Source organism: Symsagittifera roscoffensis, chromosome 5 (genome assembly GCF_963678635.1).
Source record: "Symsagittifera roscoffensis chromosome 5, txSymRosc1.1, whole genome shotgun sequence".
Lineage (NCBI taxonomy): Eukaryota > Metazoa > Xenacoelomorpha > Acoela > Convolutidae > Symsagittifera > Symsagittifera roscoffensis.
The window spans coordinates 32334995-32359294 of record NC_087066.1 but is presented as its reverse complement, the minus strand read 5'-3'; the positions used below and the strand labels follow the sequence as shown (position 1 = coordinate 32359294).

The 24300-nt window shown below is 35.2% G+C and overlaps 1 protein-coding gene across 3 annotated transcripts in view; it reads right to left on the bottom strand.

Annotated features, from left to right (window-relative positions):
* Positions 1-24300, bottom strand: part of LOC134846947 (WD repeat-containing protein 49-like) — a 232270-nt gene that overhangs the window by 20578 nt on the left and 187392 nt on the right. For 2 of the 3 annotated variants that reach the window (XM_063864388.1, XM_063864389.1), the window contains exons 8-25: positions 23912-24014; positions 23334-23421; positions 22412-22545; positions 21737-21952; positions 20752-20912; positions 19196-19213; positions 16886-17040; positions 14197-14264; positions 14005-14069; positions 13270-13353; positions 12950-13028; positions 12447-12601; positions 11915-11983; positions 11673-11768; positions 11170-11456; positions 9964-10097; positions 9012-9130; positions 3373-3486 (exon numbers count right to left, since the gene is read on the bottom strand). In XM_063864388.1, coding sequence (XP_063720458.1) covers positions 3373-3486; positions 9012-9130; positions 9964-10097; positions 11170-11456; positions 11673-11768; positions 11915-11983; positions 12447-12601; positions 12950-13028; positions 13270-13353; positions 14005-14069; positions 14197-14264; positions 16886-17040; positions 19196-19213; positions 20752-20912; positions 21737-21952; positions 22412-22545; positions 23334-23421; positions 23912-24014 — 2145 coding nt within the window. The remainder of the gene's footprint in view (positions 1-3372; positions 3487-9011; positions 9131-9963; positions 10098-11169; positions 11457-11672; positions 11769-11914; positions 11984-12446; positions 12602-12949; positions 13029-13269; positions 13354-14004; positions 14070-14196; positions 14265-16885; positions 17041-19195; positions 19214-20751; positions 20913-21736; positions 21953-22411; positions 22546-23333; positions 23422-23911; positions 24015-24300) is intronic. The other variant, XM_063864390.1, reaches the window with a different exon arrangement.

Here is a 24300-nt window from a genome sequence, read left to right as displayed (position 1 = left end):
TGACGCCAGCCAATCATGGCGCATTAGCAGTACCAGTCAATTTGAAGAAAAAAAAATAGAGGCCAGCTATAGCTGGAAATACCTGTTTGCTAATTTTTGAAAAATTTGCATTGATGCGGAAGGACAAGGGTAAAGTAAGTCCCAATATAACGACTTCAAAAGCTGTTAGTTTCATCAACTACTTCAGTTTTCTTAACAATTGAAGTGATTACAACAGCATATTAGGTTGAAATATGCTTAAAACGTTGCTCATTAGATTTGGATGGGTAGTTTTCGAGCGAAGTCAAAAAGTTTCAAAAAACGGTAGAAAAAAAATCGAAAAATTGACTTTTCCGGGGGGGGGGGGGGGGGCATATTTTTTTGTGTAAAAAAAATGGGCGCGTAATCGTTTGTACAGTGGAACTGCCCACAACCCATTCTTCGCAAAAAAACTAATATCTCAGATTCGGGAAGGTAATTACTGAGAAAAGTCAAAAGTTTCAAAAAAACAGTCAAAATTTCAACTTGCGCTTAACCGGCTCGGGTAAAAAAATTGGGCTTAACCGCTTATGCAGGCGAAACCTCGAAAACCTGTGCTACCCATTGAAACCAAAACCTCAGATTTGGGAGAGTAGTTTTCGAGAAAAGTCTATTGTTTCAAAAACAGGTCAAAAAATCGAAAATTCAATTTTTCCAAGGGCCATAAGTTTTTGTGCAAAAAAATTTGGACGTCGCCGCTTATGCAAAAGAGCTTCCCACAACTTTTTCTATCCGTTGAACTAAAAATCTTAGATTTGTGAGGGTGGTCTTCGAGAAAAAGTATAAAAATCCAAAAAAAATTGGGTCAAAAATTCCCCCTCAAACTCTTTTTCGAAGGCTGTAGAAAATGGGATAAGGTTAAAGGAGACTAGAAGATTATGCAGGCACACAGGGGAATGGGTGACGGAATTTCCATTGGTAACCCTTTTTTAAAAATCGGTAGAGTAGTTTTCGAGAAAAACTAAATTTTTGAAACAGTCAAAAAAATTTTCAAAGCGTCTCAAAAAAATAAAAAAAACAATATAAAACCCCGTACTTTTTCATAATACCTGTTTTAATGAAACAGGAATTTACCAACTAGCATGCCTCAACTTATAGAGCGGACGCATTTAAACTAGTATACGAAAAAGTTCATTAAAAACATCCGACACTGCCCAGGTGTCGGACATTCGAACCCTTTTATTTTGTTGCTAGTCTCTTTCCCTACCTCTACGCTACAGATGCACGATACAATGAAGCTAAAGTGCTGTTTGTAATAAGATAGCCAACTGACATTGGAAAAGAGTAATGAACGCAATGAAACTGAAACAAAAACTGACTTGTTTTTTTTTCAAAAATATTCAACTTTTGAATTTCGAAGAAAAAAATAGATGGCCTTAGAGCTCTTTGAATTTGTAGAAAAACTTATGATGTACACTTTTTGTTAAAATTAACCCAAAGTGAGAAAATTGGAGCAATAGGCAAAACTTTTATTTCACTAGGATATCTGATAAATAATTTCCATTTTCGAAACTAGAAGTCGATCACGTTATTCATGATCTTTAAATTTTTGCTGTTCGATAGTAGATTTTGTCTTCCTTTCATCAATGGAAATGGACTTAAATTGAAAAAATCACAAGTCAAACTGCGAAAAATCAAAACTGAGCGTGAACAAATTTTTAGACTTTTTCCTGAAAAAAAACAACAAACAAAAAAATCAGCAAGACCTATATAAGAGTTCTCACTATGTTCATTAATCTTAATATTAGTCTGTGTTAATATCCTTAGCATTGGTTGTACTTAACAGCTGGATCAAAATGAACCCTTTAAAAAAAATTCATATTTTGTCGCAACTGCATCACAACAATATTTGCGACTTCGGTTGCAAAAAAAAATATAGTTCATTATATAATACAAAATATACTTATGTAAATACAATACATGAAAGCAAAATAGAGTGTCGCAGCCAATGCGATACAATTAAAACATTGCATTAAAAGCATTGAAAAATCCAAGAAGCTCTATCTACAAAAATTTCACACCTTCGTTTCGGACAATGTTCGTAAACAGCCTTAAGTATTATTGAGAATCAATGACCGAGTGATGACTCAGGCAGAAAGTTGGGTCGATCCTCCTTAAGCCGAACGAAAAAGAAATCTTAGACATAAAAATTAGTCAAGCTATGAAATTTTTTGAAGAAAAAATTCCACGACATATCCCTCCTGAAACAGGCAAAAAAACTATAAAAACGATTTGCCCTTGAAACTGCGCAACATTAGTTGACGAAGCCGATATAATATTTGCCGAACTCTTTTAGCCGAAATTAGCAACAAATATAAAGTATTAAAAGTCATAGTTGGTGAAATTACAAATTACAGAGCAACTTTAAATTATAGAAAAAAACTGTTTGAATTAAAAATTTTAAAATAAAACCGCTTCAAAACCTAAGCAGGTCATATAAATAGCATTTGAAAAACAAAAAATCAGCCAGCAGTAATTCGGACGATAAGCTCAAATCCGAAAAAAAATCAACATTTTTCAACAATCATTACGAGGCCAAACTGTGTTTTTTTTTATGAATTGTAAGCGGATTCCACAACAAGGCCACTCTCTTTGTTCTTCTTTCGTTCTTTTGTTATCTTTAATCGTTGCAAACTTTTTAAACATGTTTAAAGGCTTTTCTCTGGATTCCAAAGACATGCGTACGGTACATTAAATGGTGCACATATCTTGTGCACAGTGTGGCCTCGTAATTATTATCTAGTTAAGAGCTTCAATTGAATAATAAAGAAATTGAGCTTGTCAGCTTTTCAGAATGTCAGAATTGAGCATGTCGGCAGAAAATAAGAAAAGTTGTTTACCGGAAAAAAAGTATAGTTTACCCGATTATAAGTCACGATATTTTTAACACGTTTTTCTATAATCTTTCTTGGAACATTTTTCTTGAAGCAGATACAATATGCTGTTTCCTTGAATTTTTTCTCTTACTACAAGTCATATAAGAAGTTCTAAGAAAGCGGATTTTTGTAGCATAGTCCCATACAGTTTATTTAATTTCTTAACACTTAAAGTATGTGAACATATCTTGTATGACTATCCCGTACGACCGAAAAACAAAAATGCTCACTGATCTATTTCCCTTGTAAGATTATTTCCCTTTTTAACTATCCCATCATCTTGCAAAAAGTATGGATGGAAATTCGAAAAATTCGTTACAAGGTGCAAAATTCACTTAAGATTCGACGTTTATTTCTTCAATAAGGGTGGCATTTCTTTTCTAAGTACTGTAGGGGGGAAAAGTTAACATGATCCCCCTTCTTAAATGGATTCAATCGACGGGCGGGAGATGGTTCGATTGATTCAAAAAGAGCTCACCTCCTCCTCGTGGGCGGCTTTAGAGGGAAGACTTCGGCTCTCCCTTCCTTCTCCTGCTGCTTCTTGGTTGGACATGATTGAATCACGCCGACTACTGCTCACTGCTGGGCTATCCTGAATACACAAAACATCACACATAATCTGTTCAGAACTGTGAGCTGCCAGGAACCAGGCGACCGCCATGCCACATTCGTCAATAAGAAGGTAAATTTGTCAATAAAGTCAAATCTGATTGGTTGAAAAAGAATACGCATTTTTTCCTACCAAAACTACAAAATTATTCGCATCGAGTGGCGCGTTCAACAGTGCCGAAAATGGCTGGAAAGTTTTGAAATCATTTAACGGCATTTTCTAAGGAGCGGGAAAAAAACTGACGCTAATTAACATAGAAAATCACTCCAAATTGGAGCCAAAATGCCTAAATTGCAAATTTTGTGGTGGGTGGAATCCCTTATAGGCGAAGTATCGAATGGGCAAAAATACAAATTAGCCAATCAGAATTCAGTATTCTAAAAATTGGAAAGAAAGCATGAAAATCTTAAAAAACTTAACATTTCCACAGACTTGAGATAAATATTCGCCGACTATAAAAACGGCACAAAAGTATTCAAAGTTTTCAAATTGTCACTGACCGCCGAAGAATTGGAACAAATTTTACATTTTTCAAGGGTTTCGTTATGAAAAAAAGCAAAACACTGCTTCATTTGATTCCTTTTAACTGAACGGCAATTTATTATTTTTAATAAATTACTTTCGTCTAATTTTGTTTTCGGTCCTTCGTCTATGAGTAAGTCGCGCAAGTAGTCCTTCGCCCATAAGAATAGCCCACCATTTTATCACTCAAACTATTAAAGAATTTTCACTTAAAAATATAATTGTCGGCCGTTAAATTATTGATTGCGGGACTTAAAAAACTTCAAGTTGTTCCTTCGAAAAAGATGCTTCCCAAAACTTAGAAAGGGGCTACCGTTACCGACAAAAACAAAACAAGAAGAATCAAAGTTTTATTTTCGAAAAAAGAAAAAATGCCAAGCAACAACCGTCCTTGATGAAAAGTTGAAATTACTGATTGTCCAACTATTTAAAACCATCTTGCTGTCGACGATTACATAATATACAGAAATTTATCAGAGAAACCTTTCAGCTGCCGAAAACGAGCCCACAAAAGTCTGCCCAAAATTTATGAAGATTTTCGTAAAATTCGAAATTTCTTATATTTTGATCGCTGAAAACAGTCAACTGGGATACCGCAAACAAGGTTTGACATGATTTTTTTTTTTCAATTCTTGGGGCAAAAACCTTATCCGGAAAGCAGCTTCTTCACGAAAAAAACTTGGATTTTTGGGCAATTGTCAAGGCAATCAGATTATTCATTGAAAGTATTGCCAATTATGGTACAATTTTGGCCGATGGAACCTGCAAAACTGCATTAGAGCCATTCAATCAAATTTACACGATTTTTAGTTTATTTGAAACCCAAAAAACATGGTCAGCTTTTGTTTTTCTTTCGAAAAAGTATGAAGAATCTTGCATATTCTTATTACCTATTTTAGCAAAAAAAATTTTCCACAACTTTTTGACGCATTACGAGAACGATTTACCGCAGCAGTTCGCGAACGTTACCTCGAAGCTCAGCATTTATGCTGTCATAATCATTTCTGCCAAACGGTTTTCAAAACAGTCCAAAAATTTCATTTAGCAACTGGTTATCAACAAAATCAAAAAATTATATATGCCTATCGGCCTAGTCAGAACAAATTAAACGCAAAAAGTACAATCGGGAAAATCTCATTATGATTGATATTTACAAGGGAATTTCAAAATTTTTTGAGTCTTCCGAAAAAATATAGCTCAACATTAAAATGTAGAACTTATATGATAGGCCAGCTTCACTCACCATCAAAAACACTTGTGAAAATGGAATGATAACTGAAACAAAAAATTTGGGCAATTTTATCCTAAGTTTTGAATTATGATCCGAAAACTCAAGCGAGATTAAAAAAAAGGACAAAACGAGCGGATAGCTAAAAAAATGACAGAAAAAAGTAAGCAAAATATGGCCTTGAAAAGATATTACGCATTGACAAATAGATTATTGGAAATTTTTGCTTATTATTTTTTTTACACAAGATATTTTAAGCCTACTAAAAAGTATTCATTTTTTCGGCACAGTTGAACAAAAAAAATGGCACTGTAGAGAGTTTTTCATTTTTGGCACTATTGAGCTATTTTTTTGGCATTGTTGTACGCAACTTGACACTGTTGCAATGCCCCGTCGGATTCTAGCAAAAATGACCGAATTCCGCTGGAGAAGTTGCGATTGGGTCTTTTGATTCTTTCCGCCCAAAATCACATATACATTTTGAAATGAAACTAATTTTCTTGAATTTGATTGATTAGATTCCGCAAAATTTTTTATCATAATTACAAGTAGATTTATAAAAAATCCGAATTGACCAAAATTCAAATTGTTTGCTAAAATAAAAATATTCAAACCTTTTGAAACACAAAGGCGAAGTTGCACTTTGCATACACAAGCAAAAAAAATGACCGATAACGCTACTGGGAAAAACTGAATGATTAAAAATTTGAGTCTACAAAATTTCTCAAGTGACGCACGCCAATTATGACGCATTAGCAGTACCAGTCAATTTTAAAAAAATTACCAAATAACATGCCTCAATTTATACAGCAGTCTATGGAGCAGTAATAACATGAACAAATTAAATGTAATAAAATAAAAATTATCTTTTTTTTAATTTAAGATTTTTGCGAAAATCGTCCTCCCACACGCCATATAAAAATCAAAGTGATAAATTTCGCTCCTATTAACACATTAATTATGGCAATTAAGCTTCCTTCATCCAATTTGGAACCATTTCTAAGACGGATTGAATCTCCGCTTACGCGTTAATTGCGCGAAATATATCGCGTGTTAATTGTCCCAAATTGGCCAAAATGGCAACCTTTAAACCCCCATAACTTAAAAAAATGATCAAAAGTGAAAACTCTTTTCAAATTTAAGCTCAGGACAGCAACACTTTTTGAATGATACAAAAAAATCCCGTCAAAAATGGCTACTTAAAAGTCGAAATTTGTCTGGAAAAAAAAACCACCCGAGCACAAATGTTTCGCTACTTTCATTAGGAAAGTCGGAACGATAATATTCTGAGTTAATATCCTTAACATTGGCTCTACTTAATAGCTGGATATTGATCAAAAGAACAATTTTAAAATTAACTCATTTTATCGCAACAATATTTGCGTCGCAACAATTTTTGCGACTTAGCTTGGAAAAAAAGATAGTTCATACTATAACACGAGCATTGCTTGTGTAAATACTGTGCCCGGAAAAAAAAGCGGAGCCCGGAGTTGTGCCCAGAACAAAAAAATGAAAAAATCTTCATGAGAAAAAAATGGCTATCAATAATCACATATTCTCGAATCTCCACTTTGTTGGAAAACGCCCAAAGAAAAAAGTTAACGCTTTGGTATTCACCAATCGAGCGCGATCCGTGTTTTAATCTTTATTTTCAGGCCCCTAAAATTTTTGCGGCAATATAAAGCACATTCAGCTGCTAAAAAAGTTCATTTTTTATGAAAAAATAAGTTATCGTGTGCTCAAGGGGAAAAATAATTAGTTTCGAGAGAAAAGTTTCAATTTAGTAAATAAGCGAAGCACTTTCAGGAAGCAGGTTAAAAAACTTGAAGTGTCGTGGATAGATTGAAGTGTCGCGAAACTAAATAATTTTAGTTAGCATTAGTGCAAAGATGAGTATTTTGTATTTTTGAGAAACAGAATCTCACCAGTCATAAGATCATCTTATTAAAGTTCTAAGAAAATTGGGTAAATTCTGCCGCATGATTGAAGTTCTGCTCTATCAGCTGCTTTAAAAAATATTCTGCTCTAGATGTCAAATCCTGTTAAATTCTGCTGCGAGAAGAAACCTTTGGGACCTGGGTAGAGCATATGAGTGAATAGCTAAAAATTGGGTGAATAGGGTGACCTGGGTGAGTAGGTAAAAAATTAATGTTGGGTAACAAAAGAGCAAAGTTAGTCTGAAAAACATTTGAGATTTGGTACGAAACACAAAAAAGATTGAACCAGTTTTTCATGACACTGAAAACAAAAACGTTTTTTCAATATCAGTTTAGAATCAAATGCATGATTGGAAGGCGTTTTGAAGAAGTCAAAACTGCCTAAAAAATCAACCTATCTCCAAATTTTCAACAGTTATCCACGGCTGCCGCTAAAGTAACACCAAATATTTCACAATCATCCAATCACAAGAACTTTGAAAATTACTGCAAAAACAAACTTTTTGTATAGTGGGTCTTAATTAAGCTCCAAATAAATAAAACATCCTAAATTTAGTTGAAATTGTTCAAAATTCATGTTGAGCAACAGAAAAAAAAATAGTCTGAAAATCATTTCAGATTTGGTTGGGAACATAAAAAGATTGGACCAGTTTTTCTTGGCACTGAAAAAACGACATCTGAATATTTTTCGAAATTAAAACGAATGACTGGAAGGCGTCTTGAGGAAGTCAAAATTGCCTAAAAAAACAAATTATGTCCAAATTTTCATAAATTGTTCACGGTTACCGTTGAAGTACGTAACATCGAATGTTCTACAAACATCCAGTCACAAAAACTTTGAAATTAGCGCAAACGTACTACTTTTTTCAAATAGTGGGATCTTAAATTTAGTTGAAATTGCTCAAAAGTCATCTTGGCAACGAAAAAGCAAATGTAGTCTAAAATTCATTTGAAATTTGGTATGGAACAAGGAAAAGATTGAGCCAGTTTTTCTTGACACTGAAAAAAAAAAACGATTTTGAAATATCATTCTAGAATCAAATACATGACTGGAAGGCGTCTTGAGTAAGTCGAAATTGCCAAAAAAAAACAAATATGTCCAAAAATTCAACAACTGTCCACGGTTGACCATGAAATACGTAAAACCGAATGTTCCACAATCATCCAGTCACAAAACTTTTGAAAATTAGTTTAAACAAGAACGTTTTTTGTTTAATAGTGGGCTTTAATTAAGCTCTAAATAAAAATTCTAAAAATTAGTTGAAATTGTTCGAAAGCCATGCTGGGCAACGAAAGAGCAAAGTTAGTCTAAAAAAATTTGAAATGTCGTATGGAACATGAAAAAGATTGGATCAGTTTTTCTTGACACTGTACAAACGATTTTGAAATATCATTCTAGAATCAAATACATGACTGAAAGGCGTCTTGAGAAAGTCACAATTAATTGAAAAAAATGTAAAAAAAAACAATATCGCAGTGGCTTCCATTCTTCAAGTCCTCTAATTTTTGTTTTAAAAACAGAATTGCATCTAAAAATAGCCGACATAACATAAATCTCAACCAATGCTCCGCTCCCTTCCATCTATGTCTCGACTGTCTCAGCAAAAATCGAGTATATTTCGACTGTGCTTGACATATTTGTGTGTTTCGACTTTGTGTTCATTTTTAAAATCCTCTGAACCAAAGATTTTGGTCGCAAAGTGGCATTTATCAGTTTTGAAAGATATTGCTCGAAAGATATGTCAAACAACTCAGCCCAATTAATATCAACAACCCATTTTGTGTATTGGTATGTAGTTTTCAAACACTTTATGACTCACTGTTCCATGAGTGTGGCCCTGCTGCAGTACATTAGTGGGCACTCTTTTCCTCTCCCTCAGAAACTTGGAGGGACTCTGGCTGTTCATGTTCCAGACCACTATCTCTCCGTCCAGACTTCCTAAGAAGAGCAACGAATCACGAGGGTTGACGGCAGATGGTTTTACTCATTGTCCCTTATGATCAAGGCGCTGTTTATTTGAGGCTCGATATGATATCTTGCTCGTTTAGAGTGAGACAAAATTTCAAAGCCCAAAACGTTCATATACAGAGCTTATATATTCAAGCTGAAAATGCTGTTAAACTGACTCGGCTGTTAAACTGACAGATGTTTAAAGCGGCTGCATAAAATGTCACATTCAAAAACAGAAAACCAAAAAATTTGAAAAAAAAAGTCGATTCAAAACAAAGACTGAATACTGAATTTAACAATAAACCTAAAAGCCTAAAAGATTCCGTCTACTCTATCCAGGGGCTTGCTCAACTCGATTTGACCTGAGATCTGCACCTATGTTTCAATCAAAAATATTCAGTTCAGAATAGTATAGGACAATAAAACCTCGAGGACATATATGATCGGTACTTATCCGTTTAGAGATAGGCAATACTTCCGACCCATAAAATAACTGAAAATTTCGAATGAAGTTTCTAATTAGGTTTCATTTGAAAAACCGAACAGCTCGAGACGTTGCCCAATTCCCCTCTGAATGATTGGTATTGAACCTATCTTAACCTCTAGCTTCAGGTCTGAACAGTTTCGGCTCCAATAGTGATACCACATGAAAATTCTAGACGCAAAAATAAACGCCCTATTGAGTCAAGAAATAGCTTCGTTGAACAAAATTAGTTGTATGGGATTTGGAGAAATAATATTTGACGGACAATCGTTAGACACGTTTAACAGCCATTAGGTAGTTCCTCTGGGATTTGCAGAAACGAAATTGTAAGGAGTACCTGTTGCGAGTGTAATGGGTGATGCGAATGCGGCAGTGACTATGTCTTCCGAGTGCACTGCTTCCCCCTTCCACTCAACTTTGGTCCCAGTGGCCCCATCCTCCACCTCCCCGGGGCGGAACATGCACACGGACCTACAAGGGCGAACGTATTTTAGATAAGATTGAGTACACCGCCTTAAGGAAACCACCTTACTGTCAAAGGATCGGCTGTTCGAAGCCCATCAAGATCCATACTTGTTGTATGAGGATGAATCAACAATTCACAGCTGGGAAAAATATAAAAAAGGCTCGTAGGTCATAATTAGGGACGTAGTAGCGGTTCTCAATAATCAGCCGAACTTTCGACTTTCGATTGCGTAATAGGAACCGGTGGATTTAGGTGAATCGAATTGATTAGCTAAGCTCTTAGAAACCTCCAAAGTGTGCGTATGTGTTGTTTCGTCGGTTAACCTACTCCTCATCGGTTGAGCCAATAATAAATGTATACATATACCCACCGTGCAAAGTCTAAATATTTTGCAAATTTGTCCAATAATCAGGGAGAAACTTTCTCAGGCACTGAAAGTTAGTTTAATTGTTGAACTTCAACTTGTTAGTACTTGTTGAGACAATTTTTGGTTGATACTTTTTGCTAGTATTTTTTGACAGTGCTTCATTATGGAACTATCAAATCGAAGATGACCAAATATCAATCCATCAAGCTACAACTTTTAAAAGTTTCCATCCAGCTACAATTTGCTAAAAGTTTTTAGAGAATAACTGAAAGTTAAAATAAAAATAACAATAAGATCCTAACAAAAAACTCAGCAACATTTGTTACTTAATGTGATCTATGAACTTTGTGGAGGGGATTTGATGTGAGTCATTAATCCAACAATTTAAATAAAAAGGCAAGTAATGAAACCCTGATATGTTAGAGCAAGAGATTTAATTAGGATTGAAACAGTAAAAAAATGGTTTTAAAAGTTTGCGAGCAAAACCAACTCGTGTATCTGCTAGTAGCATGTATTAGAACGTAGGCGTATCAAGAAACAAATTTTTTGTGGGGTAAGAATGAACGCAATACAATAGTACTAAATGGGGTACCCTTTGGATAGTGAAGTGGTCGCAGTCATGAGTCGCCCTTAATTTCGAAACCCTTTAAACCACACCTGAAATATTATGAAAATCAAACAATCAAAGAAATATTTTTATTTCGAATAACCTTTCCCATCCAACAGCAAGAATCTCTCTCTTCAGCAAAATCACATTCAGCACCTCAGCTGGTCGACCCCTCTTGTTGGAAGACGCGTGAACAACGTTCCGCTTAGTCACAGACGAGAAGCGGCTTTGCTTTGCAGCCTCTTTCATTTGGGCTTTACTGGTGCCAGATACCAGTCGGTCTACAGAGGCAGCACCCAGAGCAGCCACTGGACGAGAGGTGTCGCCGCTGTTGTTTGATTCGACGTCCACGAGGAATGTGCGGCGGATGTTGCCGGCAACGTCCCATTCCTCAAACGTAAGTTACTTAAGCTTCATCATTTTCGCTGAAATTTCTTTTACGAAGAATTTCCCAGCTGGCTTGCATAATCAAATAGGTTCATATAACTCTTAAGTCTGGAAATCATGAAAGTAGGAAAAAATTTCCACCTCTGAATTGTACGCTATTGAAGAATTTGGAACCGTAACGAGATCACAAATTTTGAAGTGAACGAGAAGTGTACTGACCTTGACGGTTCCGTCGGACGATCCGGTGAAGAAGCGAGTCCTGTCATCTCTCAGAGCCATGCAGCTGATGTCCATGCCATTGTGCAGAGAGGTAAACTAGAAAAGCAAAACCTCCCCCAGTAAAAACCCCATAGGACAGAAAATTATGCGGGACAATATCTTATTTAATTGACCAGTTCATCGTTTGAGGGTAAAAAAGGTAGAAAAAAGGTTTGAGATAAGCATGGAGAAAAAACTTTTACCTTCTTAGATCTCTTTCCGGAGTCTATTCGCCAGAGGTATACGTTGCCACCATTGTCCGAACTTATAATCTAAACACATTCCAATCATTTGCTAAGTGCCAATTAAAACATTGCTTTTTGAAAAGTAACTCCCCTAAAATGCACCTTAAAATTGAAATTTTCGTTCTTTGAAGAGTATAATTACATTAACTTATTGAAAAATGACACTGTTCCTATCTTATCCTGGTGTAGTTGGGTATTTTACTGTTAGGAATAAAATCTTAGTGATCCCAGAATTTTCTCGGTTCGTCCAAATCTTTCTGTTTCCCTCAAGTTGAATTACAATTCTTAAAGGAATTTTAACAAAAAGGAACCCAAGGTGCCTGATAAGAAATGTCAAAATATTCCACCTTAGAACCAATTTTGATTGATATAACACAACTAAATCACTCATGAATTTTCCTGATAGCCTTTTTCTCATCAACTTCATACAGGAACATCATATTATTTTATACAGTCAACTATTACTATTACTGTGGCAAAGCGCGCTAGCCTGATTCTGGTCGAGGAATTTGGCGGCAGTGACTGGGTTCTCGTGACTGGTGACGGCATTCTTCACCTCTGGCTTCAGCTGCATCACAATCAGACTGGAGTCTATCGCTATCATCAGTCGACTCTTGTCTGAATGGAAGAACAGGCGCGCAGTGACTAGAACAGAGACATGGAAAGGATACTTTTTGTTTATTTCACGAACATAGTGACGCAACTATTTTCAAGGTAATTTTTTGAATGAGTTGTCAACCCAAAACTTGTACTCAAGACAAACAAGGAGGCGAAATGTCTGAAAGCAAACTAATTGTTCGGTCGATAAACATTGTTATGAATTGTGTTTTTCTGTCGTTTTTTTGTGCATTCTTCTTTTCAAATACTTTTTTCCAAAACAATTTCTTCAATCAATTTCAGAATTTGATCACAGCAAATATTTTTAAAAAGTTGTTATTTTGAAGCAAGAATGTTACTTCAAAGCAAGTTGTTATTTTAAAGATGTTTCATTACTGTCTATGGTACAAGTGGAGAGGAGACCGGCTATTCTCTGCAGGGAGATCTGTTGGACCACATCCCACACACGCAACACCTGCAACAATCACCATTCACAAACCCCATCTTATCATAGTCTTCTTCCGATCTGATTAGAGCTGTATTTAGATCAAGTGCTCCATTTATATCATTATAGGCGCCAACATGTCCATATCTTTCTTTCTTTCTTTCTTTCTTTCTTTCTTTTTTTTAAAAAGCCGACCAATGTTGAATGATGCAAAATGTGTCAAAACTCAGACAATGAAGTTTAGAGAATTTTAAAACAATTATTGTCTGACCCTATCTTTGGAGAATGAGAGAATGTGGTTTCTCCTCTTGTTGAACTGCACCGCAATCACTGCTGCCATGTGGCCACGCAACACCTATGCACAATTAACACACTACACTTTAATTCACAACATCCACCTATGGTGTTGACTGTATGCTAGTATGGTCACATGTTATAAGCTACACTTATGATCTTATATGAGTAGATAATAACTTGAGGCATAATAGAGATGTTTAATATGAGTTGAACACGATATTAGAATATGCATTTTTCGCTACAATGAAACTCATGAGTTGTGGTATTCTTGATACTTATAAATTCTCGATTCCAGCGACGTTTTTATCGAATAAAGTAATTGAAAAAGATTTGGGTTACCTCGTATAAGGCTGCAAAAAACGGTACATTAAAATGATTAAGAAAAAAGATTTAAAAGCATTATGATGCCATTGCTAATTTCATTAAAGTTCAAGAGATTACATATACATAAATTTAACCATGTTTGTGGATTTATACGTTGTTAAAGTCCTCACGACAGGTTAATAAGGGTTAATTCGAGTGAAATTAAGGACATGCAAATTACAGTATGCAAAGACCATCCAAGAGTCCAGTCAAATTCAAACTGAAACGTAACGCTTCATTTCAAAGAATATATATATATTTCAATTGACGCGGCAAGCAAAACATTCCACTTAAATTTTTGCATGGAGTAAAAAGAACGTTTTTTAAATCTTGCAAGTAAACTTACCCCTGCCGGTTTTGACATGACAAACGGATTGTACAGGTACACGTTTCGATCCGCACACGCAATGCCTGCAACAAAGATAAAAATTATGAGTGGTTTAAAAATTATGGGTTTGAAAACATAGGTACAAAAATTATGAGTGAAATAGAATTATTCGACGTGGTCAGATAAAAAAAACTGATGTTTAGGCTATACCGATCAAATTGGTTTCTTCATTGAAGTCGAACGCATGTACACCTCCAGTCAGTTTCAGGGGAGGAAGGCTAAAAAACAATCAAATTTTCAATATCAAATTTTAAAATAAAAATGCAAGCTGTAAATTGCAAGAATATACAAAAACATGCTTTGAAAAAACTAGCCGACTCCAGAACCGAATCACCTGTGGAACGAATTTCCAAAATTTGAGTACCTTGTCTTCGCAACTGCGACATAACCCCGTGCGATTTTCAGAAGTTAACAAAAACTCTAAGAGCAACAAACAATGATAGCCGGTTAATGTGCAAGCAGCAGAGAATGTTCTGATTACGATATTTTAAGTATGAAATTCAAATACAAGGGAGATATTTTCAATTAACTGAAAAAATGTATTCAGACTTTTTTGTTCTGAAGTGTTTGTTGTTTCTTTTTTGAATACGGGCAATTAATTTGGAGCACGGGGCAATTAAAAGCAAGAAACATTACGAGGCCAAACTGTATTATGTGAGCTGCAATCGAATTTCGCAACAAGGACACTCTCTTTGTTCTTCTTTTGTTATTTCATTCTCTTTGATCGTTCCGACAAATTTTAACATGTGTAAAGACTTGCCTCTGGACTCCAGGAACCTTCAGACACAAAAGTGTGCGCCGATCCAGTGCACCGTTTGGCCTCATAATGGAAAAAACATACCAGTAAGAAGCCCTGAACTTTTCAACTATCATTTTCAGCCGTTTCAAAAAATGAGTCCTGCGCTTCCTGATAAAACGTGAATTGAAATAGCTTAATTCTAAGCGTGCAAAACAAACTTTTTCTTCAATTTATCCCCCACACCCTATGTAAAATACAAATTGGGTAATAAATGTATACTATTGTTTTAACAACACTAAATTGCCAACCTCAATTCAATTTGGAACTCATTAATCCATTGCGCATGTTATAATAACGCAATATACTGGGCCTTCAAATATCCCAAAATAGCAAAATTTGAAATGAAAAATTTTTTATAAAATTTAAGATTTTTGCGAAAATCATCCTCCCACACTCCATATAAAAGTCAAAGTGATAAATTTCGCTCCTATTAACACATCAATTATGGTAATTAAGCTTCCTTCATCCAATTTGGAACCATTTCTCAGACGGATTAAATCTCCGTTTAAGCGTTAATAGCGCGAAATATATAGCGCGTTAATTGTCCCAAATTGGCCAAAATGGCAATCTTTAAACCCCCAAAACTTTATGAAAAATGATCACAGGTGGAATATCTTTATACGTTTAAGCTCAGGCTAACAACCGCTTTTGGTTGATATAAAAAACTCTGTCAAAAATGGCTGGTTAAAAAGTCGGAACAAAAACAAACCCAATGGGCAGAATACAAATTTTAAGCAAAAAAAAACAAAAGAGAAAAAAATATAGGGGTTAGTTAAAGTAAATCATACTACTGAAAGCAAATACAATGTAAAATGCGTACAGAAAAAAAAATTTTACGATGTGGTAAATAAACCGAAAAAATATAAGCATAATATGAGCATAATAAGTATAATAAGCCGACAATGTTTTTCAAACGGAATATTTCCCGATTGAAAAAAAAACAGGTCCAAATCGATTTAATTTGCGTCTAGCTCGGAAGCAGCTAGGACGGTTAGCTCGGCTCAGTTCAAAACATTTGTCTGGAAAACTCTAACAATGTAAACAAGGCTGCTCGTATCAGGGCGAAGCCCTAAATGTTCCGAATGCCTTTTAAGGTTTATGGAGCAGTAATAATAACATTAAAAAACTAAAAATAAAACAAAACAAAATGAAAAAAAAAATTCTGAAATTTGAAATTTTTTATGAAAATCATCACCCCACACGCCATATAAAGTACAAAAAGGATAGATTTTGCTCCTTGTGACAAATCAATTATGGCAAATAAAGATCTTTCAACCAATTTGGAACGATTCCTAAGACGGATTAACACTCCGCTTACGCGTTAATAGCGCGAAATATATCGCGCGTTAATTGTCCCAAATTGGCCAAAATGGTAATCTTTAGACCCCCGTAACTTAAAGAAAAATGATCACAGGTGAAATATCTTTTCAAATTTGAGCTCATGACAACAATACCTTTCGAATGATAAAAAAAATTCCGTCAAAATTGGCTAGTTAAAAAGTCGAAATTTGTCTGAAGAAAAAAAACTCACCCCGAGCACAAATATTGCGTTACTTTCGTATCGAAAGTCGGAACAATAATTCAGAGACTTTAATCGCTTAAAATAATACTGATTGGCGATTGAATGATTACTCGATTACTCATTTACGACAATAATAGCCAAAAACTTCTTATTCCACTTTGAGAAAAAGCGTTAAAATTTTGGTACTGTTCGATACCCGATTAAAACTTCTGCCGAATTTAGGGAGGGACTCACGCCCTCCTCGGGGTTTCGATTCCTTGACCAACCTTTTTTTACTATTTTACGTCATCAGTTTCGGTCAACCAACCCAAAAAATATCTACAGGCGCCTTTGGCAATGCATGTTAATTTCGAAAAAGTTATGGCAATGCATGTTAATTTCGCATAATCCATTTTCTCAAATATTTTAGTAAGTTTTCAAAAAATCACTTGAAATTAACCAGCCAGAGGCCTAACCGGAGGTTAATTTATTTTTTCTCAATCTATCACTGAACATAACTATGAGACATGACAACTCACTACTTCATGACCCCTGGTTTTCTCCAAGCCAGCACTAGAGAGCTCTCTGTGGTGGTGGTACATGATATGACACAGTCCAGATGTGCAATGTACTCCACCTGTCTAGCCCAGATGTCCAACTCCACGATAGCCTTCTTCATCTGCTCCTCCATCACCTAAGTCATTTCATTATGTAACTGTTATGCAATAGTTGTGCAACACTTATGTAAAGTGACATATATTGTCACGTAAATTACATATTTGAAAGACCATTGCAAGTATCGTAATATCTAGGTTAACACAAAAAAAATCAGATCAACAACTTTAATTGAAAAAATGGTGAAAAAACTTCGCGTAAAAAAGTTCTATTTAAAATTTATAATTGCATTCAAAACTTTCCAAAATCATAAAATTGCTATTCTAAGTAGTTATTTTGAAAGAGAACCTCGATTAAAATTTTTCTGTTTTATCCTGTTTAACAAAAACTTAGCCCTTTCGAGTTTTAGAGAATGGGCAGTATGAAACAAAATGAAGGTAAAATTTTCCAACGTGCAAATTAAAAAGAGGACTGATATGTTAGTTGAAAAAAAAACTTCCGTCAAAAAAATCATTTATCAGGGAATAAGTGTGCACATAAATAAAAAAAAAAACAAAAAGAAGCAGGGATTGACCTCAGGTTGCATAGGGTACATTAAACAGGTTAAAAAGGGGTAAGTATGCAACATCAAATCAGCAAGTTTCATCAGAGGAATAAATGAAGATACATAAATCAGTGTCCCAACTTTTACCCCACATTAATTAACCTATAATGTTTACACCCCTAATTTATAGCCCCGTAATAATATAACCCTTCCACAGTTTAACCCCTTCTCAATGTCGATAATTTGTTGCAAATTAGGTGATTTTACAACCAGAGCAGTTTTCCAACTAAGTGTACTGAGTAAAACCAGAGAAACCATATGAGAAAAATCAAAAAAACTCGGATTAAAACTGATCATAAAACAACCGACGAGTTCGCTTTAGCACCTAAAATGTGAAGAGGCTTCCGTCCAAAATCTCAATATTTTTTGGAACTCAACTAAAACTTTGTTGGTCAATTTTTTGAGAAAAGACGTCTTTGGGCAGCCTCTCTGAGACAAAGAAAACGCACTGTCTTAACTCACATTTAAAAAATACTGTCTCTAGCAGTTTAATCCCGGAAATATTGCTCCTTTGGTGGGACGCTAGGTAGGGACTAGGGGCTGGCAAACCCTTTGGATATTGCGTTGTATGCCGACAATTCAAAAGAACTTGACAAACTTTAAATGGTTCAAAAAATTAGATAGATTTTATTATGAAATGATTGTTATTGTTATTTAGGAAAACTGAAAATTTATGCTTGGTGCGGTTTTTTTATTCCGTCAATTTTAACCGGTCGAAAAAATAATTTTCAACAAAAATTTTTTATACTCCATTGAAGATCTTTAAGCCCCATATCGACTTCCTGAGCTCAAATGTAAAAAGAAATTCACCTCCAATAATATTTTGTAAAGTTCTGGGGGTTTGAAAAATGCCAAATTTTCCATTTTTTGTCCTAAAATATGCGCACTTTGAAGAACTTATTCATAATGCTGAGAGCGTAACGCAAAAAATTTATGCGTGGCGAATTATGCCTCTCAATAAAATCATTCTAAATTGAATTGAGGCTAGCTAATTGGTCGTATTAATTTTGTACGACTCAAAATTTTACACTTTGCTATTTTCCAAAATGTATTTTTTTTAAAATATTTTCTTTTCCCAAAAACTATTCCATATGAATTAAGGCACAGTCGGAACATTCAGGGCTTTGCCCTGATATACTAACAGGCTTGTTTGAACAAAGCTTGAATTAGATCAACTTTCTTCTTACAACCAGTTTCCATTCTACCTTTCATTTAAATTCAGCCAATTAATCTACTAATGGCAGGATTATTTTCGATACCAAGTTCATTTTTGAAAAAAAATTTAATCAATTTTTTATACTAATTTGAATCATGCCGGTTGGTATAAATTTCAAGTTCATATCAAAGTCTAAAATATCGGTCAGCTCATTTCTGTTCAAATCTAAACCGCATTTAGCGGAGTGTGTGTTATTTCGTTTTGTTTCGCAAAATTATGGCAATTGAAGCTCCGATATTTACCAACGCTATGGTTCCGAATCCCTTTGAAGCATTTTTTAAATTCTATTAATCGGTATAAAAACGGGGTTAAATTGTAGTGGGGTTATCTAATTCTGGGCTTATATGCGAGTGGGTTAAATTAAAGGGGTAAAAACGCTGATTGATAAGCTTGGGAACTCCATAAATTACTCACTTGAGTCGCATTTGTCATCTGAAAGTAAATTATGAAGCTTGTTATTTCTAAATATATACACAAAACTAGCAAAAAGCTCAAAAAACAAAAATAAACGCCCAGCATCTGACCTCTAAAATTCAATCTGAATAGCGAAATTCTCATGGACTTTTTTTTAAATAATAAAGGGTTTCAGATTCAAGTGAACAATAACCCACCACTCGACATCAGAGGGGACTGTCTTGCGAATTCGTACCAAAAACGAAACCTCTTAGTTGAGAACAAACTCAGTAAAACACATAGTTTTTGCGTTTTTGGTTCTGATACAGCTTATTTGTTTTTTTTTGTGGTCGGAATTTTCTGGACTGCTTTCACGGCAACCAGCTATCCTTGACTTAACCTTGGAAATGTTTACTCTCAAGCCAACACTTGTTGACATAATTCATGAGCTTGAGAAGACATCGTTAAGAAAATTTTTAAAGGAACAGCAAAGTTTCTGAGCAGAACGCACCGACTCTCCGTAAACAGTAACTTCAGTAAAATATTTAAAAACAAAAAAAATTGAAAACATTTCAACTTTTCATAAACTTTAGTTCAGGGGAGATTTGAAGCTTGAAACTGCTGTATTAGGCTAATGATTAGTTTTCAATTTAAGACATTAAACTGGTTTTCAATGGTCGGAACAAAACACTAAAACACACCCAAATACAAAGTTCCTCCCCTTTTTAATGGTTGGAAAAAAATTCGATTATTGCTAATTAAAATATAGAGAAATCTTCAAATAGAACTTTATTTCGAAAATTGTAGAACAAAAAAGAGAAAATGTATCACCAGAATCCTTTACTCGACTGTATTCAAAAATATGCGCACGTGTTGCTGATATGAAAAAAAACTTCAAGTTGACAAGTAGAAACGAAACGGTCACTGAAATAGCCGTGGAGAAAAACCGAGAGTCCACGGCACGGCATGGCATCACTCGGGAAGCAATTGAATAGTTTATTTTCACATTATATTTATAAACTTTTCAAATCCTTGTAGGCTGAAAGATTGTTTTAATGTATGAGCTATTTTAAAATTGAAAAAAAAAAACAAATTTTAGCAGCAATAATTGATCAAATTAAAACATAAATATCAATTACTTTCAAGAAAAACGAACTTTTTTGTCTTTTATATAGATTGAAAAACCTGATATCAGAAATGGGAAAGGGGGCAAACTTGAGAGAAAAACCGGCAAAACCAAGCTTCCGGAGAAAATGGGTAATCCTGGCACTAATTTCCTTTGAGAAACAGCAGATGAGCTTTAAGAAGAAAAATTGCTTAAAAATCAATACTGGCACGGCAGTTAAAATATTTAAACCTGACATTTCAAGTTACAGAAAATAAAACCTTATCGTCTTTTCCTCAATTTCATTTGTTTAATTTCATCGTTTTTATATTTGTTTATTTTCTACGTTGCGCACCTAATGGACTGGGTAATTAGATTGATGTACTGCTGAATGCTACTTGTAAGCTTTATTGAAAGTAATTAGTAATCATGAAGTTATGGACTATAATTAGTGTTTTTATATAGTCCCCACCTCTGTCATCTGTCGTTCTGTGCCACCTGGCTGTGGCTGGGGACTCCGGCTCTGCTTCTTGGCCGAATCAGCTCGACCACCTGGCTTGATGCCAGATGCAGTTGCTATGGCTACCTTCCTAATAGGCACCACTTGGTCCTTCTTGTCGGACCCAACGTCAGCTAGAGAAAATGAACAATAGGTACTTCGTTTGTCGAGACACATTTGTTAAAAATATTGCTTTTTTTGCTCGAAAAAGATCATTTTATTTTTCCAACAATTAGAAATAATTTGCGAAGCCAGTTTTAATGTGACAGCTTTTTCAGGCGTTTCAATTTATTATCTGTCAAAAAATTTGGACTAAAGCTGTCATGAATAGACGCAAAGAAAACAAGACCTGAATGTTCCGACTGCCTTTTAAGGTTTATGGAGCAGCAGTAATAACATAAAAAATTAAATGAAATTTGAAATTTTTTATGAAAATCATCCCCCCACACGCCATATAAAGTACAAAAACATAGATTTTGTTCCTTGTAACAAATCAATTATGGCAAATAAGCTTCTTTCAACCAGTTTGGAATGATTTATAAGACGGATTAATTCTCCGCTTGAGCGTTAATGGCGCGAATTATACCGCGCGTTAATTGTCCCAAATTGGTCAAAATGGACAAAATGGCAATTTTTAAACCCTCATAACTTTACGAAAAATGATCACAGGTGAAATGTCTTTTCAAATTTAAGTTCAGGACAACAATGGCTTTCGAATGATATAAAAAAATTACGTCAAAAATGGCTAGTTAAAAAGTCGAAATTTGTCTGAAGAAAAACAAAAAACCCCACCCCGAGCACAAATATTCCGTTACTTTCGTATAGAAAGTCGGAACAACAAGTATTTTGTCTGAAGTTTTTTGTTATTGTGACAGAATGCATTTTCTAAAACAAAAATCGATACGCTTTTGGATTATTGTCGACCCATGACACAAACTTCAAAAATGCAATTACTCACTTTTGGTCATTACTCCGAAGTTGCTGCTGTTGTTGTTTACATTGTTTGTGCTGTTGCGCATGTTGATTCGCCTGGCCTCTTCTTGGAGGTATCTCTTGCAGTGTTCCGGCTGGTGCCACTGGTGCCAGGAGAGCCAGCAGATCCTGTTCTCCTTCTCCTTCTCAAAGGGAGGATCCGCCATCTCCAGTTCCTGGAAGTCCACTTGCAGAGTGGATTCTATAAAAACATAGAAAGAAATCAAGAGTATTTTATACGGCACCAAAGGATCAACAAGGAAAACCACAGCCTAAAAAATCCATATTCATACGTAATTTGTAATGATATCTAGAATTTATCAATTTGCGACTAAAATAATTGCCACTGCTCCATTAAACGAGCTAGACGCTGAAGATAACGACTCAAAAACAACGATATAATGATCCATAAGTATGATATTTTAAGGATTTAAAAGATACTAGAAGAATCATAGTTCAGAGCTCTTTGCTACTTCACAATTGCTTAATGCTATCTTGCCATGATTTTCTTAAGGGTAGCGTCAGAATTTCGCTCAAAGCATAGAATATCCACTCTGTAACCAGTGAAGCATAAAATGGCTCTTGCAATCGAGAATATTGTAAAAGAGATCCGGTAGATCTCTTGATGGGACTAAAATAGCACATGAGGACGATGACTCACCCTTCTCTTCTCCGGCTGGCTTGGGGGGTCTGTCGAAGAGGGTGACGGTAGACTGCTCGAAGTTCAGGCAGAAGATCCTCCCCTTGGTGTCGCCCAGGGACAAGATGGAGACATTAGGATTGGCGGAGCTCTGCCTGCATTCACAAGAACAACGATATGGCGACGAATGATAGAAAATATTATACACTCATTAATACCTATGCAATAGTAGCGAGTTACTGTGTACGCGTCAGAGAATGTTCCCATAACTTTGCACACTGTTCTAGTATCCTATTTAGACTGCAATGAACTTATTGTTCCGACTTTCGATACGAAAGTAACGGAATATTTGTGCTCGGGGTGGGTTTTTTTTTTCTTCAGACAAATTTCGACTTTTTAACTAGCCATTTTTGACAGAATTTTTTTATATCATTCGAAAGCCATTGTTGTCCTGAACTTGAATTTGAAAAGATATTTCACCTGTGATCATTTTTCGTAAAGTTATGAGGGTTTAAAGATTGCCATTTTGGCAATTTTGACCAATTTGGGACAATTAACGCTCGATATACTTCGCGCTATTAACGCGTAAGCGGAGATTTAATCCGTCTTATAAATCGTTCCAAATTGGTTGAACGAAGCTTATTTGCCATAATTGATTTGTTACAAGGAACGAAATCTCTCTTTTTCGTACTTTATATGGCGTGTGGGGGGATGATTTTCATAAAAAATTTCAAATTTTGGAAAAAAAAATTTCATTTTATTTTATTTCATTAAATTTTTTATGTTATTACTGCTGCTCCATAAACCTTAAAAGGCAGTCGGAACATTCAGGGCTTTGCCCTGATACGAGCAGTCTTGTATATTATTTGGAATCTAACTGAATTTTTTGTCAGCTGCTACAAATCAAATTATTGAGATGGATAAGTTTGCAAATGATATTTACCAGAAGTGCAGACTGTATGGTGTGTTTCTGAGGTTGTGGATTCTGTATACGCAGGGAAACTCCATCTTAGTGTTCAAATCATAGATGCCTCAAACACAACATCTGCACATGAACTAATGCTTTTTGAAAGAACACGTTTTAAAAATTTTTTTTCAGAGTTTAAACTTTAAAAAGAACCAGATAAAAATGTCATCCAGTTAAACGAAGGAGCTTCTGGAGTCTGGAGCTTGAAAAAGCAGTCAAATTACAACAAACACGTCAATTTAGCGCGGTGATTGAAAAAAAAGACGAAAATGCACATCTAAATGGGGTCCGGTGAGACCAGTATGGTGCTGTTTGAGATGGATTTTGAAAAATATTATGATTCACCTAGTTTTGAAAATGGATTTTGAAAAATATTATGATTCACCTAGTTGGTCAATACTTTATTTAAAAACACCAATGTCAAACAGTACTTCTTCTGATGTTAATAATACATTTAATCGAAGAAGATGCAGAATCCTTCACTTTGCTTTAGGCGCGTATGATCTATATTAAATTATGTTTAACCAATTGAATGTCACTGGATGTTTCCTTACATATCTCCTTGCAGGTGTTGGACATGGCCAGTTTTCCCAGTCCACTCATCAACACACAGTCTGTCACCCAAAGATCCCTCTGCTTGATATTATCCGGAATCAACTTGAACAGCGAAGAGAAACATAAATGACATCACGAAATTACCATCACCTAATCAATTTCATCGGAAGACATTTTTCATAGTATAACTCGACTAACGCGAAGGGTAGAAGCTGCAATCTTTGCCAACAATTGGGCGAAAAAAGAAGCAAACCGAACACACCGTTCTCTTTTGAGATTATTTGAAAAAATATATTTCCTACTAAGTTGAGGAAGTTGGGGCTGCGATGCTTGCAGGCGCGATTTTAGGGGGGGGGGGGGGCACCGGGGGCACGTGCCCCCCCCCTTT